The sequence below is a fragment of the Lipophrys pholis genome (genome assembly GCF_963383615.2).
Source record: "Lipophrys pholis genome assembly, chromosome: 2".
Lineage (NCBI taxonomy): Eukaryota > Metazoa > Chordata > Actinopteri > Blenniiformes > Blenniidae > Lipophrys > Lipophrys pholis.
Window position 1 is genome coordinate 18,562,006 of NC_137636.1, and position 21,954 is coordinate 18,583,959.

General features: G+C 40.8%; 3 protein-coding genes across 4 annotated transcripts; 1 reads left to right on the forward strand and 2 right to left on the reverse strand.

Moving 5' to 3' along the window:
• Positions 1–105: 105 nt before the first annotated feature.
• psmb1 (proteasome 20S subunit beta 1) lies at positions 106–2,585 on the reverse strand. The gene is made up of 6 exons (XM_080458155.1): positions 2,369–2,585; positions 1,910–2,017; positions 1,507–1,588; positions 1,174–1,303; positions 858–964; positions 106–771 (listed from the first exon to the last, which is right to left on the reverse strand). The coding sequence occupies exons 1-6, from the start codon at positions 2,467–2,469 to the stop codon at positions 586–588; spliced, it is 714 nt and encodes a 237-aa protein (XP_080314281.1). The 5' UTR covers positions 2,470–2,585; the 3' UTR covers positions 106–585.
• Positions 2,586–3,565: 980 nt separating this feature from the next.
• On the reverse strand, positions 3,566–13,429 carry phf10 (PHD finger protein 10). The gene is made up of 12 exons (XM_080458612.1): positions 13,283–13,429; positions 11,871–11,980; positions 11,479–11,609; positions 11,146–11,229; positions 10,901–11,025; positions 10,636–10,785; positions 10,455–10,564; positions 10,167–10,311; positions 9,769–9,915; positions 5,489–5,597; positions 4,952–5,140; positions 3,566–4,778 (listed from the first exon to the last, which is right to left on the reverse strand). Exons 1-12 carry the CDS (start codon positions 13,352–13,354, stop codon positions 4,684–4,686), a joined length of 1,467 nt encoding a protein of 488 aa, XP_080314738.1. The 5' UTR covers positions 13,355–13,429; the 3' UTR covers positions 3,566–4,683.
• Positions 13,430–14,541: 1,112 nt separating this feature from the next.
• rab4a (RAB4a, member RAS oncogene family) lies at positions 14,542–21,952 on the forward strand. 2 transcript variants are annotated; one of them, XM_080458493.1, is made up of 8 exons: positions 14,542–14,690; positions 15,983–16,063; positions 16,598–16,712; positions 17,818–17,880; positions 17,967–18,121; positions 18,299–18,394; positions 18,970–19,118; positions 20,101–21,952. In XM_080458493.1, the coding sequence occupies exons 1-7, from the start codon at positions 14,675–14,677 to the stop codon at positions 19,083–19,085; spliced, it is 642 nt and encodes a 213-aa protein (XP_080314619.1). In that variant the 5' UTR covers positions 14,542–14,674; the 3' UTR covers positions 19,086–19,118; positions 20,101–21,952. The 2 variants fall into 2 exon arrangements, with proteins under 2 accessions (XP_080314619.1, XP_080314618.1); XM_080458492.1 differs by having other exon boundaries at positions 14,548–14,690; positions 20,321–21,952.
• The last annotated feature ends 2 nt before the right edge of the window (positions 21,953–21,954 follow it).

Genomic DNA, 21,954 nt, shown 5'->3' on the forward strand with positions numbered 1-21,954 from the left:
AGATGTGAATGAGTGTTTGCCGTGCCTATGCCTATATTCGGCTACAGCACCCTGCACCTTTAAGTTAGATCAAGTAGTATAAAAGACGAATCGTGCTGGTGGATTGAATTCAAAAAAATTAAAATATAAACAGTTTTATTCCTGTAGGTGAAAACCATCATTATGATTTTTTTCTTGAAGACTAAAATCACTACAGTAACAATGCAAAGAACAACAACAGCAGACTTCTTTTTTTTTTTAATGTTATTTTCATTTATTAAGAATGTAAAAAGAATATCAGAGTATGTACTGATTCAAAACAAAAAGAAAAACTGAAGCTGAGTCTAGGCCAGGGCAGGTGAAAAACATTTCTCAGAACAGGATTGTTGATCAAGAGTCAAATTGATTGACCACAACTGTGATAACAGAAGATGAGAAGAGGAGCCTGGAGGAAAAAAAAAGAAAAGTATACCACTCCAGAGGTCTGGATCAACACTCCTGTTATCGGAGGTCTGAAGCAAATAAAATGACTAAACCAGCAGAGTGAGCGTGGAACAATTAGACCAAAGAGAAAGCCAGAGGCAGACAAATGGCTCATTTCCCGCCTCAGTCCTTCCTCAGTGGTACAGTCTGCTCATTAATGCCCTCCTTCGTGATGATGCAGATCCGAAGGGCATCTCCAGTGTAGACGTCTCTCTCTGCAGCCGAGATGAAAACATCTTTAACCAGTTGAACTGCCTTGTCCTGAGTTAGAGGAACATGCTGCACACCCTCCATGTTCTTGAAACCAATCTGCCAGAGAAGTTGACGGATGAATTAGTGAGACGAAAAGGACCCCTGATAGGAGCACAGTGTGCAGCTGTCTGTGCGTTCTGTACCTGGTTGTCTAGAAGGGGCTGAAGCATGGCACTGGCTGATCCTCCGGCCTTGTAGGTGTCTCTCTGGTAGGAGCCCACTGGGTCAAAGCTGTACACTGCTCCTTTGCCTTCATTAAGTACAGAGTAAAAGTGTTACAAAACAAGACTGCTTCATAATCACATGATACTAAACATAAAAAAGGTTTGGCGTTGTGTGTGTTGACTCACTGAGGTACAACAGTTAAACAGATAAAGAAAAACTACCATACTTTATTCAATATGGATGTGAAAATTATCTATTCTTTTTTTTTTTTTATTTCTCATGATGAGTATGTACCCTCTTCATCCAGGCCTCCAATGATGTTGTAGACGTAATACGGGAAAAACCTCCTGCCATACAGGATGGTAGACAACATGGCTGCAATGGCTCCGCTGGTCATTGTCTTGTTGTTTGAGTGTTTGTACATCTAAGGGGAGAGGGATGTACATCAGATGACGATAATAACAAGAAATCTGCAGAGAAATGTGGTGCACCCCTTCAAAGGAACAGATGTGACTGGTTTAAAACGGCTGAAATTGCACAAAACTACAGGTGATTCAGCATTAGAGAGCAAATTTAGAAGAACAAAACATTGGATCTAAATAAAAAGTGAAAGCAAAAACAGCTCACCTTTAGTCTGGCATCAATGATTTTAGTCAGAGTCAGACAGTCGCCATGGAAACCGCTGCAGCCAATGACAGTGGTGTCTGTCCTGTAAGAAAAGCAGAGGCATGCAAACCAGAGGCCGGGTTACAACTTCTAAAGTGGGGATTAGTGTGTTTCAATTGAATGGCTTGTAACCTGCAAAAATAAGCTTTTCTTCAATTAATAACTGAGCAACAAATTAAATGTCCTGTCTAACTAAGGCTATAAACGCAGAGATGAAGTGACTGTAAAGACAACATGTGATACACTGGAATGATCGCTATCAAAGCTGGAAGTGACAGTCAGTGATACACCAAATAAAGTTGTATACGAGCATTTTCCTTTGCTCCTTCTGATGATGCTTCCAGCGAGGTGACTGTGCACTTACAACTTGTAGCACTTTGGGGAGTCCCGGCTGTGGATTGAGTAGCCTTCACTCAGCCTGGTGTCTGAGGCTACGATGGCAAAATCTTCACCAGCAACAGCTAGTACAGTCCTGAGAAAGTACACAACACGGGCTGGTAAACTCATTAACAAAAACACGCAATTCACATAGAAAACGGTTTCCATCCGCAAACCAAAGCTAAGCTACAGATTCGAAACTGAAACCGTGATTAGTATCTCATGAACCCTTTGTGTCTGGCATGTGAAGTTAACTTATCCTAAAAGATAAAACAAATATAATACACGTGAAATAAAAGGCAATCGAGTTTTCTTACGCTAAATGTTCGCTTTGTTTGCGCAAACTTTGCTAAGCAGGTTAGCTCGTTAGCATGAAGCAGTGTAACAGGACGTAAAGATTAGCTCGCGGGCTAAGCTACATAGCCAGTTTAGAATACACACTGACCCTCCGTTGAAAGCGTACGGCGAGAACCGGTGTTCAGCTGGACCGGTGTAATGATACTCCTTCATCTTTCCAGGATCCCCAAAACTCTGAGCAGAAAGCATCTTGGAAGTAGAAACGAGATGATTTCTACGGTTCACTCAAACTCGCTGTATCACCGTAAGAGGGTAGCCTCTTCTTTTACTCAGACAACAGGCGCCCATTCACGAGGTTTCTGTGTGACAGCGCCCCCGAAGGCAGATCCGTGTAGCACAGCCAGCAACAGCAAAGACAAATGTGCTTTTCATATGCCTGGAGTTATGACAGACTTTACTAAATCCTTCATAATTCCATTGTTTGAGAAAGTACCCTTTGTGAGGATAAAGCTGGGAACTAACCACTTGGTGATCCCCACAAAAATTAATTACAGAATGTAAAGAAAGTATTTTTAAAATGTGAGAAGCAGATGTTGCTCGTGAGCCACTGCTTTAATTGGGGTATTCCCCAAAAGAGACACATAGGAACAGTCAAAGATTTGCAAAAAAAGGGCATCCAAGAACTTTCATTGCTTGTGAGGACACAGAGAGCGAGAGATCTGTGTAATCAAACCCACTGCAGCATATCATCAACATTAAACATAAACATAAACATTTTTAAGATAAAGGGATCAATGTTTGTTTCAATGAGAGATGCAGTTTCTTCTATGAAAACAGTTGTCCACCAAAATTAGTTATTTTTCTCTAGTAGTTTTACTACACAGACAAAATACAATCTTTACAATTAGTTTTCTTAAAATAACATATAAATATACAGATATAACGTGTCAAATTGACTGGAACATGCAACTTTTACCAGCATCAACATGCTTCATGTAATTTAGTTCATGTTCCAAAAATACAAGTTGTTTATTAGCATTTCTTTAAATATTGAAGTGTTGCTGTGATTCTGTAGATTACAGAACACAGTCCAGCTTAAGAAAATAACACTGCATACAGGATCTTTTTCTTAAAATCCTACAATCCACAGATCAGTTGATGCAAAGCAACAGAGGCTGCACTGCTTGCTTTTCTTCATAATAGTAAACCACTGAAAACCTTTGAAATCATATACAAATGTCTCTTTCAAGCTGATGATTATCCCTGATAATTGTATTATAAATTATGAAATGACAGTCCTCAATTTAACACGGTACACAATAGAAAGGGGACACATCGGTCTTTTAAAGTAGCTTTTATTAAAAAAAAAAAAAAAAAAAAAAAAAAAAAACACAACTTGTCAATCTTTAGCAATCATGACATTATTACAAACACATACTCCTCAAACCACAAGCTTATTGTAGAATACAAAATAGACATATTTTCCAGAAATGACAAAAATCAGAATTCAAAATTTTCATCAAACAATCACCACGCTGATGAAAGTCGATTTCAGAGTAATTACAATTGAATGTAATTAGTGGTTATAGTTTGTAAGACAGTAACAGTGATGTGATGAGACACTTTTGTTTCAATAATAAAGACTTCCTTCCAAACGTGGAAGCTTATGCAGCCATGAGGTCGTCCAGTGTGTCTATTTGTTTTCATTACATAGGATGAGAAGCACCGCATCAGTAAATAAGATTGCTCTTTACTAGCCTGACCCATTAAATAAAATATTATTAAAAAGGCAAGTGAAATCATTAAGATAGAAAAAAAAAAAAAAAATCACCAAAAAAATACAAAATGAGGAAATTGATTTACATCATTGAACTCACATTAACCTCGACTGTCTCAGTAGTACATCAATAGCACCATTGTTCACACTGAAACATTTTCCTAGCAGTTTCGTCCGTTTGTAGAAGTAGAAATGTTCTTGTACCCTTTGTTGAGAGGTCACAGGTTGTAGTGCAGTGAATGTGGATGGACTTGAGGGAAGTTTTTTTTTTTTTATTAAATATTCATGTCTAAAGCTCAGTTAATCCATCACCCACACAAATCTGCTAAAGACGATTATCAGTCGTATTATGTGGATTCATGTCTGATGTGTATCACAGACAAATACAATAGAAGATTGACTTGCAAAAAGTTATCATTTCGATTATAGGGCCACCTGGTGGTGTCATCTTACACAAACCAGATTAAGTTGGCCTTGGGAATTAAAGAACTGTTAATCAACAGTAAAGACATTTTCTAGGAATAGTTGGTATTTGATTGGATGGTCGGTTTTGAAATAAACTGCTTTCTAGTTGCATCAACAAAGCAACAATAACTACATGTTTTAAGCTTGTCTACTTTCTGCACTTGGTTGAACTAACAACAAATGTGTGGAATTTGGTCAAAATACTCGTTTTATGACGTTGCTCATTTTTGAGCTGACTTTGACTTCCTTGGCATTTTGGCTCCTTTCTTCTTCGGTGTGTTGAACTCTTTGTCACAAACCTCACAAACCCAAAGGCCTGAGGACACAGACAGAATACACACATCAACTATAGCAGGGAAGAAACACAAACACACAACAACAAGCAGGTAAAGTGATTTAAATGTTTTTCCATCACCAACAAGTTTCCTATCCACTTGCTTTTACTGACACACAACTTGAAGTGTCCGGTATGTGCATCCATCCACTCACCGTTTGGTATGGAGTCCATGCCCACGCAGAACGTGTGGTAGCCTCGGTCACACTTGTCACAGAACATCATTTCATCCTCGTGGTGGGGCTGCTGGCACACTGTGCAGGTCTTACACTCCATACACTGCCAGCGGTACGTCTGGATGACAGACACCAGCTCCTTACTCATGTCCAAGCAGGACGGGTGGCCTACAGCGCACAGGCAGGGAGACACGTGTACAGAAGCAACAGTGCCAGAGATGCACGCCAATGCAGGTACTGTGTGAACAGACCTAAATACACTAAAGTAAACATCCAATTATTAAAGAACCTGTTCTAAATATTTGTAAGAGATACAGCCAACAGATATTTAAAGAGATGGAAACACCTGCAGGTGTTTTGTACGATCAATGTAAACTTATTACAACATGAGCGACACATATTACCTGAATTCACACAAACTGGACGGTGTAAACACTATGAAACACTGAGAAATGTGCTGACACACAGTGACATGAAGCAGGAAACTGTCCTCAGACATTTAGTGTGTGAACTTACCGCTGTTATCACATTGGGAGCAGTGAATGAGAGCCTCTGGCCTGCCTTTCTTGTTGGCCTCTTTACCCTTCTGGCAAATGCCACATATAGCATTGGGAATGACCTTAGGCTGCAAGGGCAGAATAATGCTATAAAAACCACACACACGGTAATCCTGTAGTCATGGCAATACAGCAGCATACAGTACTTTTAATAATTGGGACAAAAAAAACCAAACAAAAAAAACAGTCTTATCTTCACTAATGGAGGGGATTTTCCAACTATTAGGGGCTCAGCACACAAAGAATATGTTGACTGGTTTGTACATTTTCACCACTTTCTCCATAAGGTGTCAAAGCTATTCAATTGAATCTGATAGTTTAAAAGATGGCAAATAAACAATTTGGTGTACATTGTACCGGGAGATTTCAAGATATCTCAGGGTATGAACACAAAGAAGACATACTGTTAACTTGTACATTGACACAGGAGCATCTGTTTTTTACATTCCAGGAGGCACTCTTTTATATATATTTTTTGAACAACTTTTTTAGGTTTTCTCCTGTTAATGATGTCTAATTCTTCCTTCTTAGTCGATAAGCTTTCATTACCACTTCAGAAGTTCTCTTTAAAAGTGCATTAATTTGAAGTTTCTTCTGAACTTACGGCTGACTTCAAAAGACGACAGAATGGAGAGAGAGAGAGAGAGAGAGAGAGAGAGAGAGAGAGAGAGAGAGAGAGAGAGAGAGAGAGAGAGAGAGAGAGAGAGAGAGAGAGAGAGAGAGAGAGAGAGAGAGAGAGAGAGAGAGAGAGAGAGAGAGAGAGAGAGAGAGAGAGAGAGAGAGAGAGAGAGAGAGAGAGAGAGAGAGAGAGAGAGAGAAGGCTTGAAGGACATTTCAATCAGCATATCACACATTCAGATCAGGCAGGTTAAAAGTCTAAGATCTTCCTCACTGACAGGAGGCGTCCAGATCACTACTACTACTCCCAGGCTGCAATTGAACTTAAACTAAGCTTTATAGCAGTATGTCATTGATCAGTACATGCCTTCCTGGGAAAGAAATCATGCCGTCATGTTACAACTACTATTTTTGGTTTGTGTTCAGTCTCAATTTGCAATGCTGTTCATTCGAGACAGGGTGTGACATCCTTCATTAAAATGTCCCTTGACAGGAAGACAGCGGATTATACTAAAAAGCCAAAAATGTACAAAACTATGGGTCAGTAAAAGACATGATTTGACAATGATGAAAATATAAAAACAGCACATAAAGCAAAGTAAAGACCAAAACTAAAAGTAAGACAGCAGCAGGAAAGGAACACAAGAAACGAAAAACAAAAAGGACATAGACCCTTGAATTGCTTGTCCACATTTCTAGCACTTGTTTCTGTAACCATTCAACCCAACCGTTGAGAAATTCAGCACAGCTGGATTACTGAGGGGCTGCACGGTGTTGCGCTCGAGCCTCACTCCGAAAAGGTGCAGGTTCAATTACTGGCTGAGGCCTTTCTCTGTGGCGTTTGCGTGTTCTCCCTGTGTCTGCATGGCTTCCCTGCTGGTACGCTGGTTTCCTCCCACAGTCCTAAAACATACATGTGGGGTTAATTGGTAACCCTACATTACCCCTAGGTATGATTGTGATTGTGTGTGTATGACAGTGTTTGTGTGTTTGCCCTGTGATGGACTGGAGACCTGTCCAGGTGTATTCTGCCCTTGCCCATAGTAAACTGGGATTGGCTCCACCGCCCCGTGAACCTGCACAGGGTTAACTGGTGTAGAAGTCTGAAAGGTTACTGAGATCTTCACGTAGCTCAAAAGTTTGTGGGTACATCAAAAACGTACCCAATTCTAACACTGAGATAATCAGGTGAGTGACGCTTGCACAGTAGAATGTTGACCGTGTGGAAACAAGCAATTCATGAGGTTGAATCCAAAAACCTTTTATTAGAAATTACCTGAGTCAACTGAAAAGTGGTATGTTTTATGCATGGTCTTAGAATATTAAACTTCAGGCATTGTTTTATTTTTTTTATTTTATTTTATTTAGTGTCATCAAAACATAAGGTTTAATTTGGCCGCCGGGACCTTCATGCAGACGAACTGAAGCAGCAATTTTAGAAAACTGAACCAACGACTCATCTATGGCTTGATTCCACAGATTTTACACCAGTGGATCATATAAAAAAAAATCTTTTTTACTTTTAAGGACATTTAATAATGGATCCCAGTGTAAGTATGTCTTATGTCTGTTAAAATGTAACTCTACTCATCTGAACTCTGCTATTTTTCAAATTCACTGTTTCACAAATACAGACTTTTTGAGAATCAGATCAGTCCCACATTGATGATTGAACAATTAGGATGTGGCACATTTGTGCCATATCATTGAATTTATGTAACCCTGCAGTTAATCTGATGAATCTAAGTCCATAATCTCTCATCTAAACATCTAGAGGAAGGCAACATTCACTTAACTTCTCCAAATCTATGATGACATGCTTCTAGTGCAATACAGATAAATACTTAACATGCAACGTATATTTGAGTGAACCACCCCTTTAGAAGTAGTCAGTCAACAGTCAATGTATTTCCAGCTTCAATTATATTTACTTTTTATTCATGAGCCGTTTGTGAAGAAGCAGACTAATCATGATGTCCTGTAGATGGAAAGCCAGACCAGAGCGAAGTAACGTTAATCAGCGAGCAGCCTGCAGCAGTGGCTGGATGTTTTACTGTCACAAGTGGTGTCGTTTCATTCATCCTGCAATCCATCAATGCTTTATCAAAAGAGGAAAAGGAAATGAAAGATCTACTGCTAAACAAGAGTACCTGCATGTCTCAACTCTACGCTTCCACATTAATATTTACTTAAGCCAAATTATCAAGAATCACAAATTTATAAAACACATTTGAGTCTGTTACCGTCAGTAAGTTATTACATGTACACCACTTTGCAAACCAATTTCTGATAAAGAGTACATGGATGTCATGTTTTATTCTGGCTACAAACATGCTATGCCATGTCTGTACGCAAAAATAATCTGATAAACTGAAGTAACGTCAAAGAGAAAGCAAATCAGATGTAAACACACTGAAACTTGTAACTGGACGTTATGAGAGGGCCACCATGTCCACACCACAAAGCTGAGCTGAGTCTAACTGGACACACCCAGGATCAGTGCACCACCTGCGATGGTAACGTGTCAGCATATTTAGCCGGTGGCAATTTTCCTCTGCAGGACTGTCAATTGAAAAGTGGACATGAATCAAGCTGGACAATGGACTGCAGGAAATAAGTATCAATAATGCGTGAAATCCCAAACCTCGACTCAACGTGAACAATGAAGATATTTCAGTACTGGCTGTCAGGAAAGGAGTGAGCTGATGGGTGGCTCGTCAGGCTCAGACAGTCAACCGACCGAGCGATTCCAGCTCAGCTCATCAACAGTGTGAACAAGGTCCGTTTCTCTCCAAGATGACATCATAGAGGCAGGTAACGTCCATGTCAAACTCCTCTCTGATACGTCTCCACATTAACAGTACATCACATGGTGTATCAACAAATCATGTTATTTTCCGAACACACACTTAAAACATTTGGGTTAAGTGTCAAAGACTTCAGATAAAAATGTTAAAATTGTCAAGAGTTAACATCAACTACTTTTTAGTTAAAAGCAACCACAGATTGTGCGTGGCTTATATTTTCTATATCAGAGTAACAAAAAGTATTTGCTTTTCAAAAATGAAAAAGGAAAACTAGCAGCTAAAACATCCACTTACTTGTCTTAGAAGTTGTTGGGGTTTTTTTTTTTTTTTTTTGGACAAGTGAGGACAGACAAGAGGTATACTGAAGACAATCAAAAGTCAAAAACTTTTAAAGTTTAAATTTGTCTTCACTGAAAAACAAAACAAAAAGTGAAAGTGCAGAGAACAAGAAACATGTGAATTGTTCCTTCGAAATGTTCTTATTGCTCACAGTCTGGTACAAAGTGGCAAAACGCCATGTGGCAATCAAAAAACTGAAGACAGGGCCCCCAAGTGTGTGTGTGTGTGTGTGTGTGTGTGTGTGTGTGTGTGTGTGTGTGTGTGTGTGTGTGTGTGTGTGTGTGTGTGTGGGAATCAGGTTGTCCCGGGCTGAAAAGCTGACAAACTGTAGAAGCCGGAGAACAAAGTGAAGAAAGCTAGGGAGGGGTTGCGGGATGGATGAAGTAAGGGAGTGGTAGTAGTAGAAAGAGGAGGAGGGGGTAGAAAAGTGCTGCTGCTGTTGTTGGAGAAGAGTTCAGGTGGTTTTGTCCTCTACCTTGTACCCGGGGGTGGCTTTGTGAGAGGCAGGATGGCGCTGGTTGCCATCTTTGCCTTGCGTTGATGTCCTGTCTTTGGCCTTGGACTTGTGTCCGCCTCCGCCCTCCTGGCTCTCCACGTCTGAAGTGTTGCCTGAAGAACTGTCCTGTGGAGTAACGGAAAACCAAAAGTCGGGGATTAGAGGAGATAAATCACACGGCCTCACAGAGCTTAGTTTAACATCAGTTGCAATTGCGATATTAAATGTTTCATTAACAGTCCAGGAAAGTGTTGATCTAATCATTTTTTTTCTTACAAAAAGAAAAATGATTTAAATTTTAAAGTACGACCGGGATTTTTGTGATTGATCACATTCCAACAGAGCATGCATGTCCGTGTAGCTGTGCACAGTCTTACAGAGGAGTTCTTCTTCTTGTCATCCTTTCCTTCCTCCGCATCATCAGAGTCGGGCTCCGAGTCGAGTGCAGGCAGCTCTGGATCCAGTGGAGGCTCAAACAGAGCTGTGTTCAGCGGCAAATACCGCAGCTCATTGGGAGAGTACCTGTCGATTACATCTCAGTGATAGATACTCAAAACGAGGGCACTTTATTAGACTATACTTTAATAACATCAGGGTTTTTTAGATGACTATTAAGACTATGAGTCAGCCTGCAAGTCGAACCTTTATTGTAGAGTAAAATGTACCTCTTGTAGTAGTCCTGAAACTGTCCTGGTATGAGAGCCACGGGATAGGGCCCTGTTCTGGTGAGCTCTGGAGCCAGCACCTTGAACCTGCCTTGAGGCACCTGGATAATCTGGGAAAGCAGAAACAATGTCTGTCAAGAGGCTCTGAACTAAACTGTGTATCATTCCAGTTTGGGCTTACATGTGTCTGAAGGTCAAAGTAAGCTCTCCTCTCCTCCATACGCTCTCTGTTAAAATTACTGTTGAACTCCGCTGCTTTCTTTGCTGCCTTTTTTATGTACTCTGGAACCTTGCTGGCCTCCACCTTCTGAGGGTTCTGCTGCTGCATTTGCTGTAAAAATATAAGAGATCCTGTACTCAGTAAATACATGAGCATATGCCGGAGAGTGAGTGTAGTAACTGTGCTTTAAGAACCATCAGCTCCAATTTCCCATTCTTGTACACACCGAGTACTCTTTGGCTATTCTCTGTCGCTCCCTCTCCTGCAGGATGACTGAATACTCTGCGTGTTTGGTGGGATACTCCTTTATCATGAGATCAATCACCTCATCACTCCTCAGAGCGGTCAGACCTGGAGATAAACAAAATACATAATTAACGGTTTACCCGAGGCTGAAACAGACATTCTCCTAGGAGGTATGCCATATATGTATATGTGCTTTGTTAAGTTTGGACTGAATTTGGCAACTACCCAGAGTGCATTGCGTCTCAGTGATGACGTTTTGTTCACGCAGATAGAGCTTCTCCTTGTGAGACAGGTCTCTCCTCTCCATATCTACACACAAAAAAAAAGCATCACGACTGGCCTGTAGTTATATTGCAACATTACAGTGTGAAAGTATGAAAATATCACAAGAGAGCTACTCTGGCCATTAACACCATACTTAACACCATACTCATTAGAATTTAAATAAGTCTTATAGATCGGTCTAAATGTTCCCCATTCTGAAATGTACAACATTTATATAAGAAAATATGATCTAACCCTTAGATGGGTGCTATTGCTCTTCACAAAACCTCTTACCAGGATATTTCCTTTTAAATGACGTGACTCCCAGATACTCGCTGACTTGCTCCTGCAGCATGTAATACTCTCCGGTGTCATCGGCCGGCCACTTGTACTCTGTCAGGTTTTCTGCCGGAAAATAGGTGGGACTGGGAGTGGAAGGGAAGGTGAAGGACAGCAGAGGTTGGGGATTTAAAATCAGTATTTCCTCCAAGGAATGAGAGACATTATGGAGCATTATGAGTGACGGTGTCAAGTTGTTGTAAAGGTACACGCTACTTTTACCATAAATATATTGTAATTGGGTACAGAGAAAGCAATAATATAAACAACTGAACCCATCAAGTCAACTTAATAAAATTCCAGTAAAGCCATTTTATTGCCCCACATCAGGTATAACACCTGCTTACCCCAGCTCCTGACTGGAGGTGTCACAGCTCCTGGAGCTGTCTCCTGAACCCATTCTTCTTCTCTTTGGAGGTTGGCTGCCATCATTGGACTCTTCTTCAGTTGCATCCTCCTTAAAAATAACCCAGTTTTAAACTATATAGCATAATATCATTTCTACCAGATCGGCTTAAGTTTAGATATTAAACTTCTATGAAAAACTTCTGATAACACCACTTTGTTTCCTCCTACAACTTTTTGATTGTTAAAGGGTGTAAAGAAATATCACAAAAAATATGTAATGTAGAATTGACCGAAATGTGCATTTACACAGTTCAAGGGTTCCTAAAATAGGTTTTATTTGGTGCTTTCTTTTATAGAATGTATAAGACAGTGGATGCATTCTCATGGCTATTCTTGATATCAAAGATAACTTCAAATGTGTTACTGTGAGAATAATAAGTGAATGAAGTGAGAATGACATGGGAACCTGCCACAAGTCCTTCTACTGAGAAATTTTTAAGATGGATTGATGATTCCATTGTCAGGCAATTTATTACAAAGAATATTAAATTTCTCAAACACAGGTGAGTGACATTTCAGGTGTCAAGATGTTTTACACCGATGCTGACCAAGCATCAGTTTGTCATATGACAACATATGTTATGAAGATTTATGAAGAAGTTTGGAACGGCAGGCATGACAAATACAAGTCTGATTTATTAAATACATTTATATTTCTACAGTCATTAAACCAAAAAATGAGGCATCTCCTGATCCTCAGTGGACCAAATGAGGACAGGTACATTCTGAAATAGTGATTAGAATAGTTTTTTAGGTTGTCCTTTGCTTTGCATATGTAGGTCCATTCTGTAGAGCTATCAGTTAAATTGAAACTTCTATCAATAGTGGGATAAAATTGACTGTTTACAGAAGATTTGATCTGAATATAGTCACTCAACACAATTGATCAAGTCACAAGTACAGTTATAACTGGAACTGTTACAACCTGTCAATAGAGAGCGAGAGAGAAAGAGAGAGAGGGGGGAGAGAGAGAGGGAGCGCCCAGATGTCAGAACCAAAACAAAACAAACACATGGGTTTACTGTCTGTGAAGTCAGGCAGTTCCAAGCAGGTGCAAACATACTCTATCCGCTCATTATCGCCTCCTGGCGTTTTATATACCTTTGCTCAGGAAGACACCTCGAAAAGCGTACAGGCCCCTACACTACATCAGATAAACACAAACCATGCACGTAAACTGATCATTCAGCGAAGTTGGAAACAAAGGTGTGGAGCTAATGTGGCTAACAGCTATCATTCATGGACGGAGGAAGCGGTCGGCCGTTAGCCGCTAGCTGAGCTGGGCAACGAGCACTGCGACGGAGACAGGAACAATAAAATCACTCCTTTTTGTAGGAAGAATATACATCACCTTTAAAGATTGTGCTCCAGGTGTAGCTGGATTGCTGTCACAGGGCGGTCTGACGGGGAGCACAGCAGCCATATTTCACTAATTACTGCAGCTAAGCTAACTGACTAGCCGAGGCGTCTTTTCTTCTTCTCTATTATTGTTTATACCGGTTTCGTGAACATTTGAACACAAGCGCGACACCTGCCGGACTCCGGAGACAAGACACATTGCTAGTGTACTTGGGTTTCAAGCAGCCTCCACCTGGCGGAGAAGACACAGCAGAGTCTCAAAGCGAGCCTATATTCCTCATCTTCTGCTGATTGATTTGTACAACCGACTGCTGACCTGTGAGACTCTCCAGTGGAACAAAATAGGACCTGAACAGGTAGGCGAGAGACATCAGAAACAAACCACTACTCCCACAAGAAGAAACATATACATTACTTGACAACAAAAGATGGCCAGCTCTATTATGACGGACCCCACTAACCCTGGACATCACCTGGTCTCCATGCTGCCCTTTGCAAGAAGATTCAGACTTCAAAATCTCCTCAAATTGACGAGAACGTAGCATTTACTACCCAAATAAAAACACCCATATTATACACTTGTAGTTATCTAATCACAAAAGGTTTTATTGGCATTATATGCTTTACTTTTCTTTTCTTTTTTTTTCAAGAATATGTAAGGGCAGGTAGAGATGATGGATGTCAACTCAATGTTTCTTCATCCATCCATTTTTTGACAACAAACCCTACTATCAAACCTAGGGTCAAAGGGCACTGGAGCTAATCTTTACTGACAGTAGATGAAGGAAGGGTACATCCTGGACAGGTCACCAGCCCAGAGAACCTGGAGAAAAAACATGCATACACATGGACAACATGCAAATTCCACACTGGGCGGCCACCACACCCAGTCTAGTCTTCTCAATATAAGTTAACAGAGCTCACCACTTTTCATCTGTGTGTCACACATCATTGTTTCTTTGCCTCAGCATAATAATTTCTCCTCGGATTCTGACTGTGGATGTAAAAGCTTTTTATTCAGCCTGTTTGTTAAAGTTCTCCTTCCAGAGATCAGCAGACGAGTGAAGCCCTTCCTTAAATATCTGTTTGAGTGCTGATTAAAACATTTGATAATTGATTTCAGCTAGAAGTCACGTTCATTTACCTCCATGCAGTGTGAAGTTCTATCAGGCGGGATTTGCCTTTACTGTGGGTCCAGTGGTTAAGCAGCGCCCCCCCGCGGCTCTCCACTGATATCACGCAAGCTCGTACGGGAAGTCGGAAGGGAAAATCAACTGGAATCCGCGGAAATCATCTACGGGACTATTTTGCATCTAGCTAGCTCTCCATCTGTCAACTCCAACCTTTCCCGTCCTGTCTGCTGTCATAACCCGCCTCCCCGGCGATGTCGGAGTCTTACGGTAAGCAGGCTGTAGAGTGTCCGCCGAGGGCGAACTGTAGGCGGCCTGTGGGCGCGGGAATGAAGCAGGTGTGCCCCGGACCTTTTTCTCTCACGGTAAACACATAGCCGACGGGCTAACCGAGCCCCGAGCTCCTGCCGCTGCCGCCGCTGGCCTCCAAAGTGCCGTGTCAGCTCCAGGAAACCCCCCCTCCACAGTTTCTAATGCTCCTGGACACGGCACGGAGCTTCTTTACGGGGTTAGAGAGCATCCAGGAGGGGGAGGCTGACTCCTCGGTGCAGGGCTGCAGAGGGATGATGGGGGGGGCTGGCAGTGACAGAACCACAGTGCGTGTGCTTCTCCCTGGCTGTCCCAGCTCCTCTTGTTTCACCGATATAAGAATATTCAGGATTCCTCTGCTGTTACCGTACAGATTCATCTCCGTCCACAAGTGATGCGATTACTGTGGTTGTTTCATTGACCGAGCTATGTTTACATCTCCACCTACTGTCATTGTACATGCAGGATTTACCCAGTACTGGATTTACCATTTAGTCTTTTTTATTATTAACCTTGTCAATATGATTCATGCTTATTTTAAATATTGAGTGTTATGACGCACTGTCTTTGTTGTTTTGGCTTGTTTGGGGACCATTCAGCTCACAGCTGTGCTCCCAGGGCAACAGATACTGATTTAAATCTCCTGGTTATTATAGCTCGTGTTTACTTTAATAATAATACCAGGGGTCTTATTATGACTTTCTCCATGCTGTAGATGATTACAACAATGCAGTTTTATGTATTTTATAAAGTTGTGTAATTCAAAATGTCATTTATGTGGTTATCTGGGAGCAGAGCAGTACAGTCAACCTCTCTGTCATCAGTGTCCCAGTTCTCAGAAATAAATAGAGAAATGCTCCATCTTCACAATACATCTCGAAATTGTTGTTTTCCTCTTTCCCCCAATTATTTCAAACTTAATACAAATACAATCTTGCAAGCTCACACATTTTAATTGTGTACTATAACATTGACACAAATATCATATAAATAAATGGAGAAAGACATTTTGTTGGGATAGTTGATATGAGAAAACCACACCGGCATTAAGTATTTACCTCCTTTGAACAGTTGCACTCAATATATTGAGAATATCTTACAGTAGAAGTGAAATGTACTAAACTGACTTGTATTATAGTTAAGTAAAATTTTCCCACACACTGTTCTATGCTTACCCATATACTATTTAATAAAGCTATTATTGTTTACTGATAAGATCTCAGCTGATTGTCGTTTCTGTGTTTCCTCTGCAGATTTCCTGTTTAAATTTCTGGTGATTGGGAATGCCGGAACAGGCAAATCCTGTTTGCTTCATCAGTTCATAGAGAAGAGATGTAAGTCAGAAATTTGTAACTCTGCCTCTTCAGTATTTCCCTTTTCTAATGTGGGTCTGCAATATTGTTCTGTCCTTGAAGAAATAACTGCATAATATGGAGTAATAAAGGAGTAAGTCGCACTGTAGTGCACTTCTAAAATAGCAATAGAGTTTAATGTTGATCAGTGATCAACATGTGAAAACGGTATTTGTTTTCAATGTGATGTCTTGTCAGAAGACACCGCAGTGTTTTACCGCCATATTTCCCCGTATGTCTCCTCGGGAAAGATATTGAACCACAAGGTTCTGCTAATGGCGTGTTTGCACTTTGCATGGGCGCCGTCACTGTAGGTGGGTGTGAAAGGGCTCAGTGTTGATTCAAAATGTCAGTTGAGACTGTTGAAGCAGTACAATACAAAAATCAGGTTGTCTTTGATCATTTTTGGTTTGCTCATTCACATTCACATTAATAATTGTTCCCTTTTGAACAGAATGACCCCTCGTCAACACTGTGTCTCATTTATTTACCTCCATGTTTTATTTGCCCTTGCAGTTAAGGATGAATCCAACCACACCATCGGAGTGGAGTTCGGCTCGAAGATTATCAGTGTGGTAAACAAAATGGTCAAACTACAAATTTGGGACACTGCAGGACAAGAGCGATTCAGGTAGTAACACAGCTCTTTACCACTGACATGTTCAGGCCTGTATATCCACATGTGACATTTCATTTTTTACAACATCTGTACAGTTAAAACGGATTCACCATGATGACAGCACAGGGGAGAAACAAGCAAGAATATGTTTCAGTAACTTGAAGTGTGGTTTTTAGTTTTACTCCTAGTTTATTTATTTCCACAACAAAGTAACACATGAACAGAACAGACAGCAGGTGTCAGTCCTTGTGGTGTACAGTGGTCATACCTTCATGGTCTGTAGGAATGGGCTCAGAGCTGACAGTAATTAATTTGCTGCATTGGACAGTCGTGATCGCTGTGAGTGAGGCATCGTTAATTTAAGTCGTTCCACTTTCTGCTTTGGGAGCTGTGACCAAAGATAAAATGTGGACTTTTATAGATTCTCAAACTTCAATGACTTAGGTAGAAATATACTTGCAGAATTCAAACGCAGAACAACAGATGCGCAGACTGATCAAGCGACTGATCAAAATACATGAATGGGTGTAACTCCAACCGATAATGTAATAATGGAATGATTCTGTCATGTTTCATTGAAGTAGCTTAAAAAAATCTTTCAAAAATGTAATAACGGCAGCAAATATAAACACATAAATAGAGCTGAATATTTTGAAAATAAAAGCTTTTTATTGAAGGTTTTGAGCAGATTCTTAACAGAAATGAGTAAAGTGTATGGGATGGTCGTCATATTCATTCATCAAGGAGCAACAGTCCCTCTAGTTTATGGTTGTAAATTATATTGTCAGTTACTACAGTGTCGGCCATTGTCTTTGGTTGTTACAATGGATATTATCAGCAGGCACAGACTAGTGGGGCGCGGGGATGTTTTCAGTAGAAATCGTGATAAAAAGAAAAAAAGTGGAACATAAAATAATAATAATTGGATTAAAATCCCAAAAAATTTAACTGAATTTATTGTAAGTGTAATAATGTAAATTCAAACTATGCAATCTCTTTTCAGTCAAGGAGTGTTAGTTGTGTAAATGTGACACTTATTCAAGAAAAACATCAAATAAGCTTTAATTGTAATGCATACTGCCTTCCTGTACATATATCCTCTCGTGTGTGTTTTTAGATCTGTGACCAGGAGTTACTACCGAGGAGCAGCAGGAGCCCTGCTGGTCTACGATATCACCAGGTGTCCCAGAGTATGGCTCCTTCGTCCGACTCTTGACGGTAACGTCGTTTTTGACACTCTCTGTTTTATTTCCTACCGTGCTGCAGTCGGGAGACGTACAACGCTTTGACCACATGGCTGAGTGACGCCAGGATGCTCGCCAGTCAAAACATAGTCATCATCCTGTGTGGGAACAAGAAGGACCTGGATGCCGACAGAGAGGTTACGTTTCTGGAGGCGTCACGCTTTGCTCAGGAGAATGGTGCGGCCAACACTTCAGTATATTAAAAAAAACAAAAAAAAACTGATTTATTAAAATGAAATAAATCGTTATATTCTCATCGTTTCAGTTTTAGGGAATTATTTCAGTTTGCCACTGTGCGTTGCCATACTGCTCTTTGTAAACTGATTAACTCCACCAACTGTGTCCGTTTGGCAGAGCTGATGTTTCTGGAGACCAGCGCGCTGACGGGGGAAAATGTTGAAGAGGCCTTCGTCCAGTGTGCTCGGAAAATCCTCAACAAGATAGAGTCAGGTAGGACCTGCAACCCCCCCCCCCGGCTCTAAATCCTCTCCTGTCCTAACGAGATCAACAGGAAGGCTCAGGTTTGACAGCAGGTCTCAGTGGAACAAACCGTGTTTTTTATCACGAGCACAGGTCACTCAGCCTTAACTATGCGAGCTTGACCTTTGTTTTAGAGAGGCCGTCTGATGTCACGAAAACTAGAGGATAAAGAGAAGCACACACTGTGAAGTCGGGCGCAGACCCACTGTTTGACCTGCTGCACTCATAGTTACAGACATTTGCTAGAGTTGTCATGTGACTTCACCATTTACCATGTATTTATTTGTAAGATGATATAATCAATTATAAACTTATTTACATTTTATGTTGATTTCCGCCTAAAAATGACACTGTCTCGCTCCCTCATTGGACAACTCGGGATGCTGCGGGGACTTTAGCTAAAGGGTTTTTCTAAAGAAAGCAAATAAAAAGAAAGTCGGCTTTTAAGAAAAGTTGTTTTCCAGTCTTTTCTCAAGTGTGAGGATACTTCAGAGCGGACTGTCGGAAGCCACTGAAGGTTTTCTGTTGGCTTCATGTTCTTTCAGGGGAGCTGGATCCAGAGAGGATGGGCTCAGGGATTCAATACGGCGATGCGGCCTTACGACAGCTTCGCTCTCCTCGTCGTGCTCAGCCGCAGGGAGCCCAGGAGTGCGGCTGCTAGTGGACACGTCCTGTCTTGACATATATGGACAAGGTTTGTGTTATCCATGTGATGTCCAGGTTTAGGAGACAACGTGGTTTCTTTTTTCGATGCAGCAGTGTAGCGCGCTCTCACATTGTCGACTCATGGCGCTGATGAGTCGAGTGGAGCGAATTTATATTCTGCTCTTGTCTGCCTCCGCCTGCACACGTCACTCATCTGGTGATTTAAAACGCTGCAGTCTGACTTCAGACTCGGAGTCGAGGGGTTTTGAGGACATCTTTGATTTATAAAAAAAAAAAAAAGAAGAAGAAGAAACATGACAGAGTGACGGGGTACATGAATGAGATGCATGCATTCTAATTATCTATGAAAGGACTGCTTCCAGGAATGAACAATTCTGTCTATCAGAGTACGTGTGACTTCTTCTATTTTTGTCCAAGCTGGTCGTCCATCCAGTTAAGTCTTGACCGTCATTAGAGCGCCAATGTTTTCTCCAGTCAAAGTATTTCCAGGTTGTTCTTCTCTTTTGCACAAACTGCTGCATAATCGTAAACCCTATTGTCTATGATAAGATCTGGACCCACTGGCTTTGTTCTTTTTAACCTTGAAGTGATTTGATTTCAGTTCTATTCAGGTCAACAATCAATGCCAGGATTGCCTCACTGTGGGTCTCATTTCTTAAAAACAACACGTTAAAACAGTTTATTTGTCGCACTTTTCATCATGTTTTCTCTATCGGCATTTCTAAAATGGACACCTATTTTTAAAATTTGATATATCTGCAGATATCAAGAGTCCATTATGAAATATATCATATTCAAGACAAAATACAGAGGGAAGCGCTTCATAATTGCCATGGATGTCTTGAGGTATTGAGATTTCTATCAAGGTCACTGTGACCTCACATGATCTTTATTGTCTCTTTAAAGCCTTTTAGGGAAATAGAGTTTGGTGGTCAGAGGTCAAATCCACTGCAATACAACCTCATGTTTGTTCTTTTTTTTTTTTTTTTTTTTATTTAATTAAAATGCAGTTTCTCCAGACGTCTCCCAACAGTCTTAAAACATCACGGTGGAGACGGCCAGTACACTTCTCATCTGGTTCTTCAGGTTTCAGACATGAATTTGGGAATATTTACAGCTGCTGAACGATGAATGTTGGACCGTTTCAAAAGGAATCACTGTTCCCTTAATGTGTGTGCATGTGGAACTAGTGAAATATTTCACTTGTGTGTGTGCATGTGTGTCTGATAGGTTCATAAAGACAAGGAGAAGATCAGCCATGGAGGACCCATCTCCGTTGGGTTTAGATTGCTATGCTGGAGACTCCTTCCTGACCTTTGACCTTTGCACGGACCCTTCAGTACCTTTGCTGTCATGGCTGCAGCTCCTGAGAGCCACGCCCCCCCCCCCCCCAGCTTAACGAAGTCTGAGACCTTGGAGGTAGCCAGAAACCGCCCACCCTCTTTCTGTCTGCCCTTCTATTGGACCAAACTCTCCCTGTAGCTCCGATCAGAGCCTCCTCACACCTTATCAACCCTGGTCTTTGGATTCTGTTCCTGTTACATATAATTACTTGTATTAATAGATTTCAAAATCCTTGTTTGTTTCTTTTTCTGTTTGAATAACCAGAGACTACAGACACATTGGTCAGAGGCGTTAGATGCGTTTCCTGGATCTTAAAACCAAAACCGTTTCTATATTATAGTTTTACTCTTTGTTTTCAACATAAAACCTTCTCTTTCCGCCATACTTGTGTCTGTATCCACCTGCTCTCTGATTGGCTATGAGCATCTTTCTCACTTGTCTCCAACACACGACACACAGTCTGCCGACTGCACTCCCTGTTTGCCTGATCCACATCTTCTCTCCTGTTCCCCGAGCATTGCAGCCACCAGTCCACACGCCGTCATGTTACCTTTTGCCCGCCATCCCAACCTTTCTTGCCTTGTTTACATCCTCCTTTTCTCCTCCCGCAGCACCACACACTGTACAGTGTTTCTGTAAATAGTCTCGACGCATGCTTTCTCCAACAAAAAATATCAGAGTATTTCGTTATGAAGAGATATTACATGTATATTGAAGAAGATATCATATTCAACAGCATTTCCATGGTCGGTTGTATTATCATGTTAAACTACAGTTCACTAGCAGCTTGTATGCAGAATGGATGGACAGTACTATTTGCAGTGATAATGTGTAATTTATATGGGCACAAGTTGATGTGTATTTGATTATCGGCATGAATAAAAAAAATGTGCCGTTTTGACAGCGTTGACCGAGGAACTGACGAAGGAAGCTTAAGTTATATTGAGAAGTCAGTAGGATTTGATTAACTCGTTTGTGGTTAGACGTGTGGATTCGAAGTGGCACATTCAGCATCCACCGCTGGAGTAAATTATAGTGAAACACGCATTTCTCATGTTTACATGCAAACCTGACTGACCGCTGTCAGCTGTGTGTCGATACTAACTGAATGCATTTGAACTTCTAGCAGTGGTATCCCGTGTGTGTTATTTATTTTTGTCTCCCGTTTTGGAAACGCCTCAAAAACATGAAGTGCTTGTCAAAAAAAAAAAACGGAGAAAAAAAATACACTGACTTTGTGTGTTTTTGCTGGCTGTGACCACTTCAACAATTCATGTATGCTTTTAATTTTTTTACATTTTAAACAATCACAGATTACTTTTTAAATTAGACACCTTAGAATGATTCCATATCAGAATATTTTATGTCTCATATCTGGTGGTGGCTTTTCGCTGCTTGACATCAGGTCGTTGTATGTGTATGTCATCAGATCCTGTATCCATGTTTGTCTGTTTTATCTTGACATTCTGAATATCATAGATTTTTAATTTATTGTGTATGATAAAAGCTTAAGTTTTTAA